This window comes from Rhinolophus ferrumequinum, chromosome 19 (genome assembly GCF_004115265.2).
Source record: "Rhinolophus ferrumequinum isolate MPI-CBG mRhiFer1 chromosome 19, mRhiFer1_v1.p, whole genome shotgun sequence".
In the NCBI taxonomy this organism is placed as follows: Eukaryota; Metazoa; Chordata; class Mammalia; order Chiroptera; family Rhinolophidae; genus Rhinolophus; species Rhinolophus ferrumequinum.
The window spans coordinates 14,246,012-14,264,525 of NC_046302.1; the positions used below are offsets into that span (position 1 = coordinate 14,246,012).

The window sequence follows — 18,514 nt, forward strand, 5'->3', positions numbered from 1 at the left end:
ATTGAAGATGTAAGAGAGGGGGAATAATTGATGTATCAGAGTTCTGAAGAATGCAAGGTTGGAGATCCAGGGCAGGGGTGACAGTGTTGACTTTGGAAAGGAGCAGGAATACCTTTTCTTCAGAAGCCAGAGGGGAGTAAATGTGAATAAGCAAAGATAAATATTGAGGAGAACAGAAAGTAGTTAGAAAAGTTGGATCCTATGGCTTGAGATTTCTTGGTCATCTGCTGAGAGAATGGGGGTTCTGGAGAGACTGAGGAAGAGGAGAAGAAAGTCATGAGAGATGTGGACAAAAGGCTTCCACCTAATATAGATGACAGGCGATGCACAACTATTAGTTAAAATTTAAAAAGTTAAAACATACACAATCGTTAATAAAAATTTAAAAACACGTTGCCATTTCTCCCTCTCCTGGTACTATACTCTTCATCTTATTTATTATTTCCTGGAAAAGTAAAAGCTTGTATGAAGTTACTAAAGGAGACTGGGGACTGACTTTCTCTTCCACTTTTTCATATATTAAAATGCTGTCTAAATATGCCGTGACGCTCAGTGTTTTAATCTTGAGAAAGTAGGTTCATAATTTAGAGAGCAGGCTTTTGACCCTGCATTGAGTTGTTTTGTGCTGAGTTCCTTATCCTCACTACCCCCCACCCCCACCCCCACTCTCCTGCCCATGATGATGGAAAATGGTGAAGTGTCTCTTCAGGGAATGGAAGCAGCTGCCTCCAGGACTCAGACATTCCAGGCCACACTGTGCCTGTGCCTGAGTCACATACTAGAGTGATAAGGGATTTCTTCCGCAGTCCGTCTGATACTTTGAAACACGATAGAAAAAGGCAAACAAGACATGGGAAGATAAATTTTAAAACTTTTTTAAAATTTACTTTTACTCTCTGGCCCATCAGAGCTTATTTAACTGCCCTGCTCTCAAATCCCCCTTAAACCAAAGCTGTGGATTATTTTACTCGCGTTGACACTGCCACCAAACGCACATCGGCTCTCCTGTGCCTCTTTCTCAGTGACATGGGCAAAAAGAAGAGTACCAAGCTCTTAGCTTGATTTATCCTAACTAGTCTTTCTCCAGAGATTTTAAGCCTGACTTTTATGTTTATTTTTTCCATCTGTAAAAGGGGGTGGGGGACGGACTAGTATTATATAAATATTTTCTAGATGTGAAATATTATGATTCCCAGACCACAGAGAAGTTTAAAGACTAGGTGAGAAAGATTTCAAAATGAAGCTGCCTTTTGTGGCTTACTCTGCAGACTCAGAAAAAAAAATTTTTAGAACTGTAAAGCTCTCAATTCCTTGTCTCACTGTCTTTTATCTCATCTCCTGCCTGGCATAGAGGCATTGCTTCAGGCAAGCATGGCACATGCTGTGAATGCAGTAACTCCCTGTGCTAAATCTTTAACACAAACAGATGGGCCAGACCCCATAACATAGAAACATTCAACTGTCTAGCTCGGAGGCCATGGCATGTGGGATGATTTAATAAAAGAAAAGCCTTTTTGATGCTCAGGATGTTTATTAGACGACCAACTTTTATTCAAAACAGACCTCTTTTCCCATTTTGTGTTTGGTGGAGCTAATCTTTGCCTTTCTGTTTGAGGGTTTGAAGGTCTCTCATGGAATTGAAAGCTTCTAAAATCCACTAGTTCACATTTTCTACCTAAAAAGTATTTGCTCGTTAAGTCCATCAAGTTGTAGAGTGAACGCATAGATGTAGTCTTATTGAAAATCAGCTTAGTTATATCTGTGCTGATCACATTGACCTCGCATTGTGAATTTTATATAATTGGTCCCTGTGTGTCATCACAGGGAGATGAGAAAATTCTAACTTCTCTTTTTTTCCCCTTAAAGCATATGACGAAGCCTTTGCCGAATTTCAGAGATTAAAGTAAGTCCCTTTTTCCTAGCCAATGCCATCTGCATGCACTAATGTCTCTGGAACATTTTGTGTGCTATTCCCCCATCTGAGTGACAGAGAGGGTCTTTCATTTTGACAAGCGCAATAAAAGCAGCTCTTCCCACTGCTTTGTTGAGCAGCAAAATGTCTCTTAGGTAATGAAATGCAGTCAAGGTTAGCTACTTTGAAGTAACACTAAAACCAAATTCTTCTTTGTTTGTATGTTTGTTCGTTTATCTCAACCACAGACAAGCTGCCATTGCCGAGAAAAGTAAGTAAACTCCCTTCCCGTTTATTCCTGGCATAGTTTCAAAATACAACTTTTATTTTTCTATTATGACTACAGATGGAGGAGAGTGAAAGTGGGTCTTTTTTCTTTTTTTTTTTTTCTGTTTAAATCTTAGGTGTTCTACATATGTTTTCATTTATTCTCTTGAGTAAGACTGTCTATGAAAAGAAGGTCTCAGGTTACACTATAGGAATGTCACACAGCTCTTGACTTGAGTTGTCACCCAGCCAGCCTTCTGGAGAAATCTCTGGGCTGCAAATCACACAATAGGTTGTAAGTCACTTGCAACAGGCCTAACATATCAGAAACATTTATATTACATTAAAGAAAAGAAGAAATAAGAATCTTTGTAAATTTAAAATCTGAAACTGGTCCCCCAACAAGTACTCTGCATTTTCCTGAGACCTCTGTAGGAGAAAAGATGTAAGGCCTTCCTTTTTTTCATTTCACTGGACACAGTCTGCACGAACAAACACCAAACTGTCATGTCTACGTACCCAAAAGTGAGCTCACTACTAACATCTATCAACCATTTGCTTCACACATAAATATTTCAAGAAGCATTCAGACAGTCTTACAGGATCCCAGAAGTCACAGACTAATCCGTCATAATAATTCAGGTTCTTTCACTGTGTGGGAGGCAGAATTTGAAAACTGTTGAGGGTTAAAATGGTAGACTCCATCCTGAGCTGGAGTGGAAGGGAACCAGGAGCAGGAGTGAGAAGTGAAGTCATCTATCTGCCTTTTCATAGCTCTAGGTCACCCAGTATAGAACTTCTCATCTTTGCTGTTCACTGCTTTCTTCCCTCCTTTCTGCTCTCTCCCTCTCCGTACTCAGGCCCTGGGTTTGTGAGGCAGCTGCTAACAGTGAATGGGGCAGATGCCAGCATTAGGGGCGTGCTAGGGAGAGAGAGTCCAAACCACAGGGAGCGTGTCTTGTTGGCACCCAGTATGTTCCTCCTGTACCTGTTCACAGAAGCAAAGCCCAGGCCGCAGCAGTTGATAGCCACTCCCCATTCCTGAACTCTCTTTTGGGCAAGGAGACCTACCTTCCCTCCAGTTCATAAACATTGTCCTCAGATCTCTGGATCACAGCAGCTTAGAGCTGGAAGAGATGTTAGAGCTCTTCTAGCTCCAGGTTTTTAAACTTTACAAGTGATAGGGCACTTACTTCGGACGAAAATCTTCCACACAGACCCAACATGTAAACTAGGTGAGAACGGAGTTACCGTTATTGGTGTTGGAATGGAGACCTGGCGCCCTGACTCAGTGCCCATCTTGACCTCCTCGCAGGCCCCGCAGAGGAATCCCTTAGATGCAATGGAGCAGAGTTTAGACTTCATGTCTACAGGTCTAATGCAACCCTCCCCCCATTCTACATACAGGTCAGGACACTGAGTTCCACGAAGTGACATGATTCTCCTGATACCACACAGCAAGGGGCACAGGGAGCCAGATGACGGGTTGGGCTTCCAGGTGGTGTACGGTGCAATGGAATTAGCAGGCGAATGCAGTCAAGACTCAGTCAAAGCTTTATCCTGACTTAGGGGAGAGGAGAATTGTAGAAATAAGGATCAAGAGTGACACGTAAATGAAGTAAGCCTAAAAATGAGACAGCCATTGTGTTAGTGCCAGAGAGAGTGGCTTTGAGTGAATTACAGACAGGCTTCTTTCTATGAGGCTGAGCACATGGCTTGTCTAGGGAGTCAGCCCTGGATTTCAGCACCCTTCCTGCACTTTGCCCCCTCACATGTGGGCCTTTGTACTCATGGCCATAGACAACAGCCCTGAATAGCGCTACCAAGAACTACCAGGAGACAAGGAAGAGAATCTCTGTAGGGAAAGCCTCAAAGAAAGCCCATGTCTACATGAGCCTCTTGATTTCCCTGGCCTACGGCCTCCAATTATGCAACCTTTTTGAGTCATAGGGAAGCCCATAAAAGAGGCCATGCTGAGCTTGGAGACCTTCCATAGAGATCGGCTCTGCCTCCTCAAGCTGAGCCCCACTGCGCTACAGAAGTGCCAGGGCTGAAAATAGCTGTGAAAATTATAGAGCTTGATCCAACAAAGTGATCTCAAGCTGATATTTTAGGTACAGATAGAGGCGCCTGTGCACACGAAATATATGTGTGAAAGATTAACATTCAGCATCACTGGATCATTTTCCTATTTTGCATATTGAAAACAGGTATAAAATAACTGTAAGGAGAGGGAGACTAAATTGGAAAATTAGTTCCCTGGGGTGGTTTTGTGAGTGTGATTGCTGACACGCATCATTTCAGTGATTAACCAGAAGCACCTATGCTTGCAGATCGCGCCCGGGTGTTGGGCGGTCTCCCTGACGTGGTCACTATCCAGGAAGGCAAGGTAAGCACAGAGCTCTCCTATCCCTGCTTCTTCCACACAGCCTTTGTTCCTTCTTTTAAGAGACATCCCACTCTCTTCATCTATGCATGGCTGCTTATGCTTGACTTAAAAAGAGCCAAATACAGGGTTGAAAATGCAGTCATGTTCACAGTTATCTTAATATTTTGGGCCAAGCATCAGGATGCAAGTTTGTCTGATGTGGGCATATGTAGACCACTTTCCAGAGTTACTCTCTAAAATCATGAGAAGAGGAAAATGTTCAAACGTAACTATATGACAAATGTAATTGAAGAAGAAACGACCTCTAACACCTAGTGGAAACTGGCTCACCTATTAAATACCTCACCTTTGAAGAGAAACATGCTACTCCATGAATTCCTGTAGGTTCTATTTCAGTTGAAAACTGACTTCTTTATATTCAGTTTTAACATGGTATTTCTTGGCCCCATAATAATTTCTCTGAAAAGCAATGAACATAATTTCTAACCTGGATTCATTTTCTTCATTCCTATGTTTCATTAAAACAAGTTTAATACACCAGCTATAGGGGTAGAGGTATTTGTAGTGGAATAAAACCTTTTCCCATCTCAAAGTGGCAATGGAGACATACAGTAGGTGATTGGAACTGGGGTGATAAAACAAGGCATATCTAGAGGCTTTAATGAGAGGTGGGTTTCAGCTAGCTGCATTTCTTCGTTTCTTCTTGGGTGAAATATAGGACCACAGTGACTTTAAGCTCAACCGTCACAGAGTTGCTTTTGTTTTTAAACTCTATTTTCCATTTTCATCATCTAATGAGGTTCAAAATATTCAACTCACGGGGTCGAAGTGAGAATTAAGAGACAGAATGTATGTGAAAGCACTTGGTGATCTATAACTCAAATTGAAAGTATGGATGATAGTTTTTCCATGACACCTAAGGTATTTAGTTTTGTTTGGTTTTGGCAAAAGTTTTAACCCCCAAGTAATCAGTTTGCAAAATCACATACCTCGTCTGTCTGCTTGGATAGGTTTAATGGCAATAGTTTGACTCTTTTTTTTATTTTCTGAAATGTATATGTAGAATAATTCAGTCAGAAATGCTAATTAATCATGGAAAGAAAACAGATTTCTTAATCCCAATTTTAAAGGATACTTTTACAGAAGAGGTAACAAGTGATCCATATAAATGGATATTTAGAAGGATATCTTTTTCCCTGTATATTGTAGTTCTTTTCCTTCTAATTACTGGATTTTAGGAAGAAAAAAATGTAATAGTGGAAATTAAAAAGTGAAGTAAATTCAACATCGTTGGCCATCATGGAAATGCAAATTTAAAACAATGAAATATCATAACACACCTATCAGAATTGCTAAAATGAAACAGGGACAACAACAAATGCTGGTGAAGATGCAGAGAAACTGAATCAGTCATACATTGCTGGTGGCAATCAAAATCAAAATTGTACAGCTACTCAAGGAAACAGTCTGGTAATTTCTTAAAAAATGAAATATGCATTTACCATATGACCCAGCAATTGGACTCCTGGGCATGTATCACAGAGAAATTAAAACTTATCATAGAAAAATTAAAATTTATAATTTCTGTAAAGGACAACACCAGAGATTCTTGTGGTGATGGGAAAGTTCTGTGTCTTGACTGAGGTAGTGAATACATGAAACTAGACAGGTTACAGAATTGAATGGAAGTAAACACACACAAACACACATGAGGACAAATACAACTGGGGAAATCTAAATAAGATCAGTGGATTGTACCAATGCCAATATGATGGTTGTGATATTATGTTATAGTTTTGTAAACTGTTACTATTGGGGGAAACTGGGTAAGGGTACACAGGATCTCTCTATCATTTTTTACAACTGTATATGAATCTACAATTACCTAAAACATTTCCAACAAAAACGTATGGTAAAGTAAGACGATAGGCCTAAACCTTGATCTTCTAAAATAAGAGGGTTTTCAGCACGGATGGAAATATAATCAAATGTTAGGAATATATTTTCGTAGGGCACCTTTGCACCTGCAACAGATTGGGTAAGGTTTCGGGGAGAAATAGAATGAGGAAGATGGAATTTGAAAATGACTCCCATTATTTGAAACAGATGTTAGGATTCTGTTGCTGGGCCCTGTGATGGAATTGAAATGCAAAAGTGAGCAGGTGGTGATTATGGCAGTGAGGAGATTTCTCTACTGAGACAGAATCCAAAATGCCACATTCGAGCAAAAGGTGTCTGTGTGTTTATGAAAGCAAAAATGGAGGTGGGAAGTGGAATTAAACTCTGTGTGGTTTTGATAATAAGCGTTCCCAAACCCAGAAACCCTAAAGAAACCTACTCAGGTTTGATTTCAAACTATAACTCACACACACATAATAAGTTTAAACCCTGATATGGGAGGTTTAGATTTGTCCTTCATCAGATCATCCTACACTCCCAGAGGTTTCTTGAAGTTGGACAGTTATATCTGATATCTCTCCTCCCTCTCATAAAACCTGTTTTATAGGCACTTAATCTCACTTGCACTGTGTGGGGCGACCCAACTCCGGAGATCTCGTGGTTGAAGAATGAGAAGTCCCTAGCCTCGGATGACCACTGCAACCTCAGGCTCGAAGCCGGCAAGACCGCCTACTTCACCATCAGCGGGGTGACCACCTCCGACTCTGGCAAATACGGGCTGGTTGTGAAGAACAAGTATGGCTCGGAGACCAGCGACTTCACCATCAGTGTGTTCATCCCAGAGGAGGAGGCCAGGATTGCCTCTGCGAAGCCTCAGAAAGGCAATAAGCAGTCCAAGTGACCTGAGACCTCCAGGAGGGCGTGTGAGGACTGCTGTGCTGTGCAGGTGGTGTGGGCTAAGTGCGAGGAAGTCTTCATGCTTTCTACTCTCTACTTTTGTGCTGGCTTGGGGGGGAAATTATCAAATCTTTTATTCATATAAAAAAAAAAGGCACCAACTAACATTTTGAGAGTTTTTCTTTACAAGTCATGTGTTAAGACAATACCATTGGTAGCACAAATATTAGGAAACAGTTTTAAGGAAAAGACCAGAATAAAGTTAGAGGGATGTTGAATGATGATGGTAGGAGACCAGACAAATGTGTCGTGGAGCAGTTTGGACTTGGCTATACTTTTTTCAGTAACTTCTCATGGATTGCAATTATACTTCAGCATCCTATCAAGATGGATACTAGTTGTTAAGCCAACCGGTATGTTTCATGTGTTGTTGTGACAGTGATGTACATTTCTGTTGGCAGTCTTGTGATTTGGAACCTCCTGAGTATTAATAAACAGCCCTCACACCTTTCCTCTTCCCCATCAGTGTTTCTCTCATTCTTACTCTTTGGCTGCTCAGTTGGGTCGCTTCTGCTACATCTCTCTCAGGGTGTCTAGTAACAGAATTGGGGACTAAGGGCCTACAGCTAACAGAAGAAGAACCCTCATTCTAAATTCAGAGAACTGCCAGCTTTGGGGCCTTCTTCTCCTTGTATGTCTTGCCGGCAGGCAGCATTCTACTTTAGGAAATTTGGTTTTATCCCCAACCCTACCCCCGACCCCCTTCTCCACAGACACACAATCACTCACACACCACTGGAGGGAAATAATAATGGTGAAAGGGGGTTTCTTCGCTCCTTCCTCCTTCCTCCTACCAAGAGTCCCTTATACAGTCTGCAGGGACACCTACACATCCTTTCCTTTGCAACGTTCAGGACTGGAAATTGAGTCTGATCTGACTGTTGCTGACTCCCTTGTCCAGCCAAGTGCCCCATGCTGCTGCCGTGACATTGAACACTGGGCAGGAGCAAGACACTGTGCTCTCCCTGACAGGCATGGCAAGTTGATGAGCTCCCAGAAGGTCAAGGGGCAGCTGACTTTGAGCAGTCTGAAGTTCTCCTTCCCTCAGCAAAAGGGCTCCCTCTGGACAAGTGGACCTAGAAGGAAAATGAACACCAGCAGGGTAGCCAAAGAAAGGAGAAAGGAGGGAAGCAGGGGCAGATCTGTGTTCCAAGGAATTGTGCAGATGCGAGGTCCCTAAAACTCTCTACAGAACCCCAAATGCACCTTCATGAGACCAGCAGCAGAGTCCTCAGGGTCGGGAGAAGAGAGGGAGGGAGGTGTGTGCAAGTAGAACCCACTACCCCACTCCCAATTCCATGCTACTGGAGCCCAGACTGGGGACAAAACAAGAAGGATTTTGAATCCAATGAAAATACAACTTTTAAACAATGTGTTCTAATGTGAGAGCTTAGGAAATCAAAGTATGCTATCGTTAAGATCCCTGCCATCCACGGAGACTTGATGGAACTCGGTGGCAGTGAGGGAGGAAAATGGCTTTTGTATTCATAGCTCTATAAACTGAGACTTCTCAATACAATGGTTAAAGAATTATTTCAGTCATTATAATGACAAAATTAAGTCAACTACATCATGACTTGATGGCTTAGGTAAAAAGCTGCTGTTTCTACAAGGGAAAAAGAACTGAAATCATAGCTCTATCAATTCAATGATGCTGAAGGTCCTTTTAACTTACAAGAATTCATGAATCTGTGACCTGCTAAATGTGAGGTATTGGTACAAAGAGGATCGTATTGGAGCACAGGAAAGACTATTCAGAGTTTAGTTTTATATAATGAATATTCAATATACTAAAGTAATAAATTTAAAAATCTAGATCTTCCTAAGTTCTTGAACTTTAGCTTGAAAAAAATCTCATTTTTCTATTGACAAATCTAACTGTTGAAAAAAATCTATTTTAAGGGTACTTTATTAGTACAACCAATTCCCTTTAACTTGTTAAACTGTATTTATAAGGTAATATATTCGTTTCCCAGTTTAAGTACTACTATTGTCTGACTTAACAAACAAAACCTTTCCAAGAACTTAAATAACATTAGTTACCTATAAAATTAGTATATAAATATGGGAAATTTTGAGTTCTCTTAAGTGTTCTCCTTTGTATATAAACTTAGTAAGACTTCAACATAAAATCACAATCACTAAGCATTTTATGTTAGAATCATAAAGCTGAACTATTACTAGAATAAATTTTCTAAACTATTTTAAGTACACAAAAATCAAATATGCACAGATGCCATAATGCAAAAATAATGACATTACCTAGTTATAGCTCCTATGGCATGGGACTGGAGTTTCAAAACCCATGCCAGAATGAGAGACGCAGACTCAGGTTGTTCAAAATGGGGAGCTGCACACCAAGATCTCTACGGAAAGCTGGGGTGCACAAAGGGTAGCCCACTCAAAAAAATAAAATAATAAAATAAAAAACCGGGAATAGTGAAACTATCACGAACTCAAACTAACATGGAGGAGCTATATGGAAGCTTGCCATCTGCCTGGAGGTGGTTCTGGGTAGAAAAACAAAGTTAATGGATTCCTCAAGCCAGTCCTGCCAGTTTGTGGGGTCCAGATTTACAGCACCACAAGGTGTAGGAATCCCAAGCCAAGAGTTCCCCAAAATGGCTAATATCTGGGGCCCCAGGGAAGCAAGTGTAAAACTACAAGGGACTTCTGTGTCTGTCCACAGAAGATTACTGTTAAGGAAATTGTCCTCCCACCGTAACTAGAAAACCAGGCAAAAAATATGGGGAAGCACTGGCGGGTACTAGCTAGCAGACATGCAGGTCTGTGATCCCTGAAAGAAGGGAAATAGTAGTGAGAGTCTGTGATTGCTCCAACTTATTGCCTGGACAGACTGTTCAGGCTGCAGTTCAGCCAGGGGGAACCCAAATAGAACCTGACAGTCTCACTGAATTGAGGGGATAGAGATTAAAGTTCAAGGAGGCTGAGGTGGCTAGAATTTGTGGTAAAGTGTATTAAAGAGAAGGGTGTTGCACAGAGAGAGAGCACTGGGTCTCTAGCTGAGCTCTGCTCTGTGGGTTGTGGGGAAAGCGCCACCAAGAAGTAGTAGGCCAAGCAGTTCTTGGTGCTCACACAGGCTGGGAATAGTTTTCCTTCCCACAGTCTGGAATGAAAAGACTTAGTAATACATGGAACATCAGGTAGAGTGCTCAGAAGTGTCTCACCTTAGTAGTGGGACTAAATTCACCCTAGACTAAAAGCTGCCCTAACGCCCTAACAAACCTTAAGAGCAAGCCTTAAAAGGATCAAGTATCTGCAATTACCTAATGGTGTGTCAGAACAAAGTGCAGCACACTTCAAATGAATACATTCTCCAACAGTGTGAAATTCACAATAGCTGGCATCCAATCAAAAACATCCAGTCAGCAGATATACAAAGATAGAAGAAAATACCACCAATCACCAAGATAAAAGTAAATTAAATAAGTCTTGGGGATGTAATGTACAGCATGGTGACTATAGTTAGCGATACAGCATTATATATTTGAAAGTTGCTAAGGGAGTAGATCGCAAAAGTTCTCATCACAAGAACTATAACTACGTTAAGTGATGGATGTTACCTAAACTTATTGAGGTAATCATTCCACAATATATACATATATCAAATCATCATGTTGTACACCTAAGACTAGTACAATGTTCTATGTCGATTATATATCAATAAAACTGGAAAAAAATACACAAATATTATGGAAGTATCAAGAATAATTAGTTAATAGTTTAATATTCTTTGAGCAGATAATAAAAATTCAAAATAATTTTTAGTCATTTTAACACTACGTAATTCCAACAGCAAAAGTATAAATGTATTATACTTTCAAAAAAGATGCTTAAGTATCTCTTGAAATACAATGACCTATGTGTATATCAGTAATTTATTTGTGGCTTATAAGTATGTAACTTGAAATGTTATTACTACAATTTTATGATCATTAACCTGTTTAAGTGAGCAGATCTCTATAATCTAATAAAATAATACACATTTGGGGGGGAAAGAAAGTACATTAACAAAAACAAATCCAGAAATAACAGAGATGATATAATTAGCAGACGTGGACCTTAAAATATCTATTATAACTATATGCTACATTTTCAAGAAGCCAGAGGAAAGATTGACTATATTTTATTAGGCAGCAACAGGGAAGAATACCAAAGCATATCATAATGAATTTGCTGAAAAATATTCATAAAGAGAAAGTCTTAAAAGCAGCCAGGGGGCGTAAAGACAGATTATGTAGAAGAACAGAAGTGAAAATGACACAAGACTTCTCATGAGAAACTGTAAAAGTCAGAGGACCATGGAGCAAGATCTTTAAAGTGCCACATTGAAAATCAAACAAAAACTTCTCAGCCTACCTTCTCTACCTACTGATAACAGTCTTCTAAAATTCAGGCAAAAATCAAGACTTTATCTGGCAAACTAAAAGCTGAGCAACGTACTACCAGCAGATCTGCACTGCAAAAAGTGTTAAAAGAAGTTCTTCAGTCAGAAGGCAAATAGTATGAGATGGAAATTTAGATCAACAAAGAATGAAAAGTAGCAGAACTGGTTAATACGTAGGCAAATATGTAGTACATTCTTGTCATTTTAAGTCTCTTCTTGCTCCTGAGACACTTCTGCCAGAAGCACTCAGACCCAGAGCCTGCACTCTCTCCACACAGACCTTGGCCAGAAGTAGTGTTCTCAGGCTTCAGTGCTAATCCCATCAGAGTCGCTGCACGAGAATACATGCAGGCCCCACCACTGACAGCATATGCCATCCCTCCATCCCTCTAGTCTCAGGAAGTCCAATCCAACCCAGAGCTGAACCACTCAGGAGGCTCTTGCAGTGTCTCTGTGACAATGGTGGCCAAGGAGATAAGGATGCACCTACCAGAGAGATATTTAGGAGGTAAATGGGCAGGACTTGGAGAAGGAGTTGCTCAGGAGGACTCCCCTACCTATCTGCAGGTTTGAGCAGCTGGGTGGACAGTTGTCTTTTGAAAGGGGAGCAGCCCAGAGACAGAAGGAGAGGTGTGTGTTGGGGGCAGGGGGTGTAGCAGCATGGCAAAATTGTGCGTTAACTAAAAACTCAGGGTAAGAATTTATTGCTTTCAAAAGATATCAGCTCCAAAGCTCCCTAACTGCAAGAGAGGGAGGCGATATGAGAAGAATGACCAGAAAGCAACAAAGGATGATGTTTAAGTGATTACTAGGGTTGATTCTTAGAAAAAAATAAAAGAGAAAGTGTGACTTAAAGTACTGAGAACTTTGAATTCTTATACTGTGTATTAAAAAACAAAACCTTCTCATCTTTGTGATGCATTAATAAATCTACATTAGGGCAGCAAATCTTTTACAACAGAGAAATTAAAATCCAGTTTTCTCAGGCATAGAATTAGGAATTTTCTTTACTACTTTGGCAGTTTTGGGAACACTTCCACGTACTCTGCAGCATTTGTGATATAAACTAACATTATATTGTTATTAGCACAAACTGTATGTTCTAGTTACTTCTGAGTATCTACTGCTATCAACTGAAAAATTGATTTATGGACTAATAGTACCACTGGCGCCTTTCAAGTGTTCACTATGTTCTATTCTATGGGTCCTGCTTTGCTTATCTACAGGAAGACATTTAGATAAAATACACAGATTTTATGGAAGATCACAAGCTTGAAACACAATGGCCATCATTGTGTCTTGTCTTCAGATATTTGCATTTTGCCCTTTACCTCATAGTTTTAGAGATGAAGTTGTTTAAGAAAAGTCTTAGATAATTTAAAACACTTCTGAAGAATCAACTGATATGTATAGATTAAAATCTCAAGCTCTAAAATTTACGTGAAAGTTTCCAAAATTACCCAGCTCATAATTATTAAGATCTAAGTGACTTTTCATATATATATATATATCTTATATATATCATATATATAAGATATTCATATATATATCTTATACTAATACAAGCCATCACTTTTTCTACTCATTTGTTCACCCAAGAAAAATTGACTTAGCAATGGTTTGGGTCAGGCTCGGTTCCTCACAGGTCTCAGCATGAGAGGCTGACCGAAAATGGCAGAGTGCCCTCAGCCTCTAAAACTCTGCCTTCTAGCCAGGTTTATGTCTGAGGTAAGAGGAAAACCACAGACAGCTTTGACCTCTGGACAGGCACTCCCAGAAGTCATGGAATTGAACTGGGGAGAGAATTGTTTTTTTCCGTCTCACTGGACAGAGAGTAAGGCAAGACGAGAGCTGCTCAGTGTGTCGGTGGCTGAGAAGGAGGTGAAAGAAGGAAAGGGAGAAGGAAGAGAATATTTATTGGCTTCTATGCATAAATTGCTTGTTTAAAGAATTAGACTATTTTCTGTAAAGACTTTTTAATTGGACTTTTTCTCAATTTTATATTTTTCCAAGCCTTTTTTTTCTTCAGGTTTACAATTCTGTATTACATCATCTATAAATCACATTGTGTGTTCACCACCCAGAGTCAGTTCTCCTTCCGTCACCATATGTTGGATCCCCTTTACCCTCATCTACCACCCCTCTCCCCGCTTACCCTCTGGTAACCACTAAACTATTGTCTGTGTCTATGAGCTTTTATTTCTCATTTGTTTGTCTTGTTCTTTTGTTGTTTTTGGTTTTATACCACATATCAGTGAAATCATATGGTTCTCTGCTTTTTCTGTCTGACACATTTTGCTTAGCATTATAATCTCAAAATCCATCCATGTTGTCACAAATGGTCCTATTTCATCTTTTCTTAACGCCGAATAATATTTCATTGTGTATATGTACCACAACTTCTTTATCCATTCACCATCAAAGGACATTTTGGTTGTTTCCATGTCTTGGCCACCGTAAACAAAGCTGCAATGAACATTGGAGCACACTTGTCTTTATGTATAAATGTTTTCAGATTTTTTTGGTAGATACCCAGGAGAGGGATTGCTGGGTCATATGGTAATTCTATTCGTAATTTTTTGAGGAATCTCCACATTGCCTTCCATAGCGGCTATTTTCCCAAGCTTTTAATCAGCAATTTTGTTTCTACGCCACCTTATGGTTGTTAACATTTAAAAAAATTGCTCCGTACTCCTAATGTTGTGTTAAAGAAGGTCATTGCCTTAAAATATAAGGCACCAAAGAACTATAAAAGCTGAATATTACTCGGCCACAAAAAAGAATGAAACAACATGCACCTATTTGCAACAACATGGACCTAAAGGGTATTATGCTAAGTGAAATAAGTCAGACAGAGAAAGACAAAAACCATATGATCTCACTTATATGTGGAATCTAAAGGACAAAAATGAATGAACAAACAAAACAGTAACAGGCCCATAGATGTGGAGAACAAACTGATAATTGCCAGATGGGAGGGGGGTTGAGGGAATGGATGAAAAAGGTGAAGGGATTAAGAAGTACAAATTGGCAGTTACAAAATAGTCATGGGGATATAAAGTACAGCATATGGAATATAGTCAATAATATTGTAATAACTATTTATAGTGCCAGGTAGGCACTAGACTAATTAGGGGAATCACTTCATAAATTATATAAATGTCTAACTACTATGTTGTATACCTGAAACTAATGTAAAATAATATTAAATGTCAACTGAAATTGAAAAATAAATATGAACGCTGTAAGTAAAAATATAATGATAAACCATTTTAGCTAGAGTAGTAAAAATTTTTATTTGTATTTTAAAATATGTTCATGCTATAATCACTCTATCTCATAAAATAGAGATCTTTGATATCCCTAGTTCTGCTAGAATCTGAATCAATGACATTTGAACAACTTTTATGAAGTGGAAGCAGATTGATCTCCTGTAAGGCAGAAATGAAAAGCCATTTTTTCCCATTTCCACCCTTCTTTAATAAAACAAAACTAAAATAAAGGGAAAAGTTTATCACCACAAGGCTGAAGATATTCAGTAAGTGTTCAGATCTTTGTTGATAAATAATTTAAAGCAAAATAAGTCAGGAGACTAGAATTAAAAAAAAACCCCAAACACACGTTACTTGAAATTATTATATTCAAGTTAAGTTATAATTAAGTCAATTATAGTGGTATATAATAGAGATATAGTTGTATGTTATTATTGTATTATTTATGTACTACATAGAGATATATCATATATTTTACATTATATAAAGATATAGCTGTAGATTATTGTGTTATAGTCATTTACATTGTATTATAATTGTATATTATAGGGATACACACATGATAAAGATTAGAGAAATTGAACTATCAAAAAATTGCATAAAGACCTCAAAATAATACAACATTTGGAATTGCTCCTCATTTCTATAGTAGCTGGAGTTAGAGAAATGTTGTGTGTTCTTTGTCAACACGGGAAGTTTGTTACAAAGACATCATTTAAATTAAGAGTCAAGCCCTATGAACTCCCTTTAAAATGATATGGGGGAAAAAATCAGAAAGTGTTTACTTCTTTAGCCTTGAAAGTATTCTACGTAGAAATTAGGCAACTCACTAGGAAAAAATTCTAATTCAATTCACTTCTGCTCTGAACTTCTTGCATGAGTCCTTGAAAATTCCACATGGTTACGGTATGACATTCTCTCTTGCAAAAGGTATCCATCTGCGTGTATAAAGGTATACATTCATTTCATGCCTGTTTCACTGAAAGTTTCAAAGTGCTCACCTTGAGTAACTGGCAAAAGTTTTGCTAAGCATGTAATGCCTTAAATGAGTCAATTATTGATCAGAGATTTTTGAAACTTCTCAACATTTTACTTCAGGTGTAAAATATAGGTGAGTTTGGCTGTTTTTGTTGTCACACATTTACTCCTTTGACAAATATTTATTGAGCAAAGACTGTGAGGATACAAAGATGAATCAGATGGAGATTCTCCCTTAAGGTACTTAATGTCTTTCTGATGCAATGACTGCAATATAAAAAAACATAACACAAGCAACAAGTTCATAAGGGAAATATAGACAATATGCTATTATCTGAGTTCAGAGGAGGGATGCAATACTTGCTCTATAGTCAGGGAAGGATAAAGAAGAAGGTGAAATACAGGATTCAGAAAAGGCTTGTAGAAGAATTTTATCTATGCTTTAATGAGCAGGTGGGTTTTAGCCATTTTGAGACTGAGGAGAGAGGTTATTTCTGTTAGAAATCACTCCGCAATATATAGATGATATATTATAGAAATGTGCACGTGAAAGCTATATAATTTTACTAATCAATGTCACCCCAATAAATTTAATTTAAAAAAAAAAGAATGTGATAAACGTGGCATCCAAAAATCACTGGGGTAAGTATATGGTGTGAAGACAACTGGATAACCATTTTGAAAAAGATTATATTGAATCCATACCTCACATCCTACGCAAGAATAAACTTCACATGGATCAGAAATTCTAAATATGAAAAATAAAATTGTATAAACACTTAAAGAAAGAAAGAAAGAAAGAAAGAAAGAAAGAAAGAAAGAAAGGAAGGAAGGAAGGAAGGAAGGAAGGAAGGAAGGAAGGAAGAAAGAAAGAAAGAAAGAAAGAAAGAAAGAAAGAAAGAAAGAAAGAAAGAAAGAAAGAAAGAAAGAAAGAAAGAAATCACTCAGCACCATGAAAGCATCCTACAAGCAGATAAGACTGCACAAGAGTGAGCTGAAATAAATGCTCCTGGAGAAAGAAGTTGTCCATCAGAATTTGTTCTCTTTTTCTAATGGACTGAATTGGACTGAACTGTATTCCCCAAAATGTATTTGTTGAAGCCCTAAGCCTCAGTACCTCAGAATGTGACTCTATTTGGAGATAAGGCCTTTAGAGAGGTAATTAAGTTAAAATGAGGTCATAAGGGTGTGCTGTAATCCAGTATGACACCCCTCAGGATAAAAATGCAGAATATCGAAGACAAAGGGAACATAAGAGAGCTACGTGTGTGAATAAGACTGGACTATTGAGAAAGCTGCAGAAGTTATAGAGAGCAGGTGTGTGGACAGTATGTGATTCATTCTTGCCCATTCTTCATAAATTTTGGCTTCAGTGGGCAAGCACACTTTGGCAGGGGAATCAGAGCTCCGCCTTGTCAACAGTGGGAGGTAAATAGACTAAGGAAAAAATAGCTAGATTATCATTTTATTACAGTCTCAAGAACAATCTCAACTACAGCATTTAAAAGGGCTGACTCTGAAGTGATGCCAATATGTTATTCATGATTCTATTCATATTTCTTTCAACTTTACTCCTGCTTGAGTTTTGAATAGATGCCCAAGCATATTCTTTGTTGAAGATAATGAAAGAATGAATCAATCAATGAACAACTTTCATTAAGCTGCGTCATTCATTTATTCAAAAAATATTTATTGCATATCTAGTAAGTAGGGTACTCTATTGAAAATTTTAGAGTTAAGAGCTATGAAGATATACAACAAGACAATGAATAATGGGTTTGAACTGGTTTAGGAAAGAAGATCCAGGCAGAGTTCTTAGCAATTGCAAAGGTCCTGGGACACGTCCACATTTTTCTGTTTTCATTCTGTTTGAATAACAGAAAGTAGGTCAGTGTGCCTGGAACACAGTGATTGAGGAGAATTATGGTGCAAGGTCAAAAAGTGAAGCAGGGTCAGATCACACAGGGCCATACAGAGTGAGGTAAGGAGTTTGGGATTTTTTTCTAAATCCAATGGGAACTCAGTGGAGCATTTTAAGCACAGAAATAACATGAGTTGATTAATTTTTTAAAAGGTCACTCTGGGTGCTTAGTGGAGTATGGATTGAGGAGGGACAGAAATGAAAAAAGGGATAAGAGTTAAGTTTTTCTTCCACTAATTCAGGAGAGAATTGATGATAACAGCTTTGACCAAAATGTTAGCAATAGAGATGGAGAGAAGTGAACAGATTTAAGATATAATTCGAGAATAAAGTTTTGTTGATGCATTGTGTATAGTAAATGAGAAAAAGAGAGAAGAATCAAGGATAACTTTACGACTTTTGACCTATTCAATGGAAGAGTGGTGGTAGCATTACTTGAGATAGTGAAAATAGGGAGAAACAGAAAAATCAAGCATCCCCTATTGGGCATGTTAATTTTGAAACACCTAGT

At 38.6% G+C, this 18,514-nt stretch overlaps 1 protein-coding gene across 2 annotated transcripts in view; it reads left to right on the forward strand.

Annotated features, from left to right (window-relative positions):
- Positions 1-7,875, forward strand: part of MYOM1 (myomesin 1) — a 126,302-nt gene extending 118,427 nt beyond the window's left edge. For both annotated transcript variants that reach the window (XM_033087602.1, XM_033087603.1), the window contains 4 exons: positions 1,867-1,903; positions 2,161-2,183; positions 4,513-4,568; positions 7,075-7,875. In XM_033087602.1, the coding sequence (XP_032943493.1) occupies positions 1,867-1,903; positions 2,161-2,183; positions 4,513-4,568; positions 7,075-7,368 (410 nt within the window). In that variant the 3' untranslated portion in view covers positions 7,369-7,875. The remainder of the gene's footprint in view (positions 1-1,866; positions 1,904-2,160; positions 2,184-4,512; positions 4,569-7,074) is intronic.
- Positions 7,876-18,514: the final 10,639 nt, after the last annotated feature.